The sequence below is a fragment of the Rhinatrema bivittatum genome, chromosome 1 (assembly GCF_901001135.1).
Source record: "Rhinatrema bivittatum chromosome 1, aRhiBiv1.1, whole genome shotgun sequence".
In the NCBI taxonomy this organism is placed as follows: domain Eukaryota; kingdom Metazoa; phylum Chordata; class Amphibia; order Gymnophiona; family Rhinatrematidae; genus Rhinatrema; species Rhinatrema bivittatum.
Genome location: NC_042615.1, coordinates 137,276,667 through 137,282,666, shown reverse-complemented (window position 1 = coordinate 137,282,666; position 6,000 = coordinate 137,276,667). Strand labels below are relative to the sequence as shown.

Sequence of the window (6,000 nt, the reverse complement as noted above, 5' to 3'; positions counted from 1 at the left end):
ACGGACCCTTGGCATCTGACCTTCTGCCTGGACCTGACCTAGAGTATTGCCGCCTGCTTCTGATCTTCTGCCTGGACCTGACCACAAATATCGCTGTCTATCCTTTTTCCTTTTCACCTGGCCATTTCGTAATGGGATCATCCATGCAGAGGCCCATCTAAGTCCAGCCAGCCCCGACACCCAAGGGCTCAACCTGCGGGGAACGTGGGCTGGTATTGGCAAAGCTTCAGCTGGCCTCTGCTTCCTGTCTGGCCTCATCTACTGGCCTCACCCACAGGCAGCAACTCCCCCTTGGTGCAAGGGTCCACTCCTCCGACAGATTCCATTGTATTCTGAGGGTCCACTGGGCTACTAAAATGGTCAGTGGTGGGGATAGACTTAAAGATCTAAAAATGTATACCCTTTGAGGAAAGGCGAAATAGGGGAAATATGATTGTTGTGTCTGTGGACCCTTGGGCTGAGGCAAGATTGACGCTACCTGCAGGGAGAAGCCCTGCAGTTTCTCACCATTGGCAGGCGGACCCAGGCAAAGAAGAGACCAGTCAGGACCTTCACCTATACCAGCCCACATTCCCCTCAGGATGATCCTTTGGGTGCCGGGGCCAGCAGGACTAAGGTGGGATTTCTGCTGATGGCAGAAGAGAAGGTCCGTAGTTAACTAGGGTCATTGGTAGATGATGGTCAGGTATATCTGAGGTCCAAGCGATGGTTAGAGGCAGGTGGCAGGCAGGAGTATCTAGGGTCCAGGCTGAGGACAAAACCAGGTATCCATACAAAGAAGGAGAAAAGGGATAGATAGGTAGGGCAGGCAGGCAAGGACAAGGACAAGCTGAACGAGGACTGAAGACAAGCTGGATGAAGATTGGAATGCTAAGAAGCAACATGCACTAATGTGGAATAGCTGAACTTGTTGCTGAAGTAGTGAGGGAAGGACAGAAAAAGCCCTATATAGGGTAGAACCTATGTCATGAAGGGGCGCCATGAGACCTTTCCCGCCACTGGCTCTTTAAATGAGGTTATGTCAGATGTGCATGTGCCTAAGGAGAGGCGCATCTAGTCAGGGCTGGCGGTGTCCTGCCATGAGAGAGCAACTGGTGGTGTTCTGCCAAGGGACGGGGTCGGAGCTGGTGGTATCCTGCTGGGTAGGCAGCTGGCTGTGTTCTGCTGTGTCGAGGAACTGTGAGACAGGCCCAGCCAGGGGAGGTGAGTGCGACAGTTCACAGAAGAAGCCTTCGGACCGCCAAACATAACAATGATAGAGAGATTCAAATATCTCAAAGGTTTCCATGCACAGGAGGTGAGACTTTTTCAAACTGAAAGGAGGCTTTAGGACGAAGAGTCATGACATAGTTCCCTCTAAGCTGAGTGTGTGAGCAATTACTCATACATCTTGAAGCCTCGCTCACAGGCTTTACATGGTTGCTCAAATAAATTTTTCTTTGTGCTGTACACAGAAATGCAATGCTAATATTGGCGCTCAAAAATTGTTGGTTTAAAAAGTTGTTGCTCACACAGAAAAGAATTTGCACCCACCTAGTCACTCCTTGGAGGGAACATGAAAAAAATGAAAGGGGATAGATTTAGGAGTAATTTTAGGAAATATTTCTTTACAGAGAGGGTGGCGGATGCATGGAACAGCCTCCCAGTAAAGGTGGTAAAGACAAAAACAGTATCTGAATTCAAGAATGCATGGGATAAATACATGGGATCTCTAAGGAAGTTATGCTAGACAGATGGGCAGACTGGATGAGCCATCATGTTTTTCTGCCTTCATGTTTCTATGTTTCTATGAAAATGTGCCAGCTGAGTAACAATAACGATGCCATGAGTCCCAACATCCTCAACATGTCCCATGCTGATGCCTGCTGACTCATTTGTATCCTTTTCACTGAGGATATCAATGTGATAATCCTCTCCTGTGAAAGAAAGGCTCTTGCCAGAGTTGTGTCTAGCAGTGCAGTGCTCCTATAAATTCCAATGAGATGACAGGCTCAGTAGAGACTTGGGGAAGTTGATGATGAACCTTTCACTCTGTTCAAGTGGGAGAAGATAGATGACAGTTGAGAGGCCTCAATGTCCTCCCAATGTTGATGCACCACCCACAGTTGATGCAGCTCTCAGGTCACTTGATGTTGATGCCTCTGTTGCTGAGGAGCCAGATTGATGAATCCTAAAGTGCTCTCCATGAGGTGACGCTGGGAACAATGCCCCCTAGAAGTCATAGTTGCACAGAGGTGATAACTCTGGACATTGTGATTGGGCCCCTAAGTAAAGGACCCATCTATTATGGAAGCCCTTAATAGACAAGAACCTCTCATACAGAGGGCACTTTTTGAGATCACACAAGGAAGCTTCAGATCCCTTACACTTGTGAAGGTCCACAAGGTGTTTGTTGTATGCAGTATGTATTTTCCAGAATGGCCAGATGATCCAGAGAGGGGACTGAATAAACTTTGGTAGAAAAAATTCCAGTATAGCTAAAACTGGGCACATAACCATCCTGCCCAGCAAAACTGCAATATAAGGTACACAAATGTAACATATTTTAAAAATCCAAGTAATTGAATCATCATGTCTTTTACTTAATTATTTAGGAAGCAGAGATTATTTTCCCTCTGGTATTGGTTCTTGGTTTTGAAATTGTATTCACATGCTTTGAGATAGTGTATAAAAGCTGCATAATAAAGAGATAAAGCATAAAAGTTCTAGGTTATAATTTTCCATAATGAATTTGCTACATTTTGTGGTTCATTTTATTCTATACTATTATGTATACCATTGCCACTAAAGTAACTATAATATAGGTGTTTGTTTCTCGAACCTAAAAATGATTGTGTGCCTCATGAGACAAGCTTGGAAGAAACAATGCTGTCTTTCATTGTGCAAAAGAGGTGCCAGAACAGATCCTTTTTCAGCTTTCCTGGGTTAGGAGCAAACAGTTTGATAATAATTTTACTAGCAATTAGAAAATTTAATTTTAGAGGTACAATATAATAACTTTTGGCTGTAATAGCAACAAGTCTATATGCATTTCATGTTTTTATTTGCCTGGAATTTAATGAATGCAAATGCAGAAAATCCAATGTTGATGCTTGTTTTACATTATTCATTGTATATATTGTTGTATATTGCTTTGACTACCTTTGTTGATAATGCAAGTAATAACTGAAATATAAATAAATAAAAACCAAGCAATCTCTTTTCTTTCTACTTTTCTTTCATCAAGCAGCTTCCTCCTGCTTCTTTGGGTTCCCATCTTAATTGGATTCAGCCCTGAACTGAGTCTGTGGTGCCATAAGCCTGGCAGATGTTTTCCCCTTTCCTTAAGCCTCCCATCTGGCCCCACCATCACAGTAACAAGCCTTAGCCGGGAGCCATGGACCACAGCTCCCTCTGGAACCTGCTGTCTATGTACCCCAAGTTAGGCAATAAGTGTGATAATTATGTGATGGCTGGGACCCCCTCCTGGGGGCTGTACAAGCTACCTCTGCTGCTTTCCTAGCCCCCAATGACCTGAGAAGCAAGAGCTGGATTCAGGAAGCAAAATTGGGTCTCTAGCACAAGGTGACCCTGTTTTATATATTTGTTATTAGACTTTAAAGACTCTTAACCAGAGCTCTCATGGTGACCTCTTAAAAGTACACTAGAAAGGGGAAGTATAAATAAAAAATTACAGATTTAGAAGCATGTAGTGATGTTTAATATATTCATTTATTAAAATAAAAACAGGCTGTGAACTCAGAAAAAAATCCCAGTGAAAAAAGTTGTGTATTACATCTAACTCACATATATATAAATGCTAACTTAATATGTGTTTGTGAATTTAAATCGTGACTGGGGGCAGGCAGGGAAGAGAAGTCACAGACAATAAAAGGTAGTAGGCTGTTTTGCTTCTAAAAGCATTTCTCTGGCTTTGACTTTTTCAATCCAGTACAGCTCATTACTGCCAGCTCCTTCCTGGAAGCTCAGTGTCACATTCCATTTAAACTCCATGTGCTTCATAGACAGCGACTCCTTTTCATGGGTTGTGTATGCCACACACAGACTGCCTTCCACCTCCAACTCACACACACTTTCAGGGCTTTTTGTTATTGTTGTTGTTTCCACTTCATGTTAACAGAATGTTTTTATTGTTTACCAATTAAGCCAAAATCTTCTAGCTAGCCCAATTCTTATGCCCTTTCCACTTGGTGGTAGAAACCTACTTGGGGAAACCATTAAAACTGACTATAGCTTCTTAACTTTTGAAAAAAGAATGAGCTGAAGAAGGTCTAGTATTTCTCCCTAGCTGTTGTCCAATGAGTCTTGCCTTGTAGGTGCTCCATGCATGTTGTTGCATATAGTTCTCCCTAATCATTTTCTCTGTCGGGTAGGTGCTCACCAGTTCCTGTGCAACGTGTCTGGATTTAGCAGAGGCTTCCTCCAGAAAGAGTTTTCTTGGGATGAAAATGCACTCAGCTCCTTCACTAATCTGTGGATGACAAAAAATGCCCAATTTAATTCTTAAAGGTGGCCCATACAATCCATACTGTTACTTTTGTGGTCATCCTTGCGGTCGTATGCTTATAGGACTGCTGTACAGAAATCTTTCCAGGAAGCAAAGCATCTCCTTGCTTATGCTTAAGAAGAGAAGATTAGCATGCAAAAACATATTTAAAAAAATATTATATTATAAAAGAGCCTTTCAGTACCCTTATTGAGTATCACAGCAGAAGCATTCACATCATGGCCCTTGACAGTTTTCTTGGAATCTGTGAATTCTGCTGCATATCTCGTCAAATGCCACAACCAGAAGCCATTCTCAGGGTCAATGCTAATGATCAACAATGACATGAGAAGAAAATACCTTTCTTATAATATGATCAAATCAAATAAAAAAAGATGCATGTGTTGAAAACACAAGGGTGTTTTCATTAGCCCACATAAACTGAAAGGTCAGATCCTTTCATATGAGATTCAGTTTCTCATCGTTAGTTGTTATAATTATAAAAAATAAGGTTTCCTGAAGGTCTCAGTGATTATTCAGGGACTAAAATGCTTTCTCTTACCATCAATGTTCAAAAACCCACAAAGTGTAAGAATAGTCACAATCTGCAAAACAACCAAATCTCACTAAATATAAAGATGTGTAGCTGAACTCAAAATATGTATGAATGTTCATATGAAATAATTTATGAATGAAAAAGAGTGATCATCATATTGCACTGCACGATGAATATCATCCGGGCTCAAGTTGCTGCCCTTTTACAGTGCCTTGGTTTTTAATCATCAGTGACTCTTGAAAATATTTTTAGGAGGTTTTGAAATATACCATTAAAGATTCCTTTTCCCTTTGTGCAAAAACTCAAAATCACATATTTATGATGTGAAAAAAATTGCGAAATGCTTACTTCCCTTTCTCTTTGTGAAACAGTTAAAGAAGGGATGCTGTGAGGTTAGTTCCACCATGTGCTAGTTGAAATGCCCGACATTGCAAAGTTTCAGAAGCCATGGACATTTCCTTCTTCAGGGGAACACTATTTAAGCTCTCAGTCTGCAAAGCTCCGATATAGTCTTTGGAGGAATATGCGAAGTTCTGTGCCGACAATACTTCAGACTTCTCAGCTTACTTGAATAGCATTTGAACTTATTCAGTCTCTGGATGTCCGGTGATTCGGCTGCCAGACATTTGCCGGGCATTTGCCTTTGTTCTATTATTCTCTTTTTTTCTAGTGTGAAAGAAGTGGCAAGTCGCCTAGCATGGTAGCATATACAGCACACTGACTTGGTTATACTTCCCACCTAAGGAAAGGCAGTCAAGCAGTGTAGGTACGAGCAATCAAACAAACTGGGCAAAAATGGTCTTTAATAATAGTCTTTATGTTATAATGGCTTCTGTTTACTAAAAGGTTTCTCCCATTTTGTTTAGTAAATAGGACCATATGTTAGGTGTAAGAAAAGGGCAAGCATAGTAAGGAAAGACTTTTTTAAGGGACAAAAATGTAAAAAGTTAGAAAATAT

At 41.5% G+C, this 6,000-nt stretch overlaps 1 protein-coding gene across 1 annotated transcript in view; it reads right to left on the bottom strand.

Moving 5' to 3' along the window:
* Nucleotides 1–3,731: 3,731 nt before the first annotated feature.
* LOC115083518 (cyclic nucleotide-binding domain-containing protein 2-like) overlaps nt 3,732–6,000 on the bottom strand; it is a 316,705-nt gene continuing 314,436 nt past the window's right edge. The window contains exon 17 of the mRNA XM_029587398.1: nt 3,732–4,471. Coding sequence (XP_029443258.1) covers nt 4,238–4,471 — 234 coding nt within the window. The 3' untranslated portion in view covers nt 3,732–4,237. The remainder of the gene's footprint in view (nt 4,472–6,000) is intronic.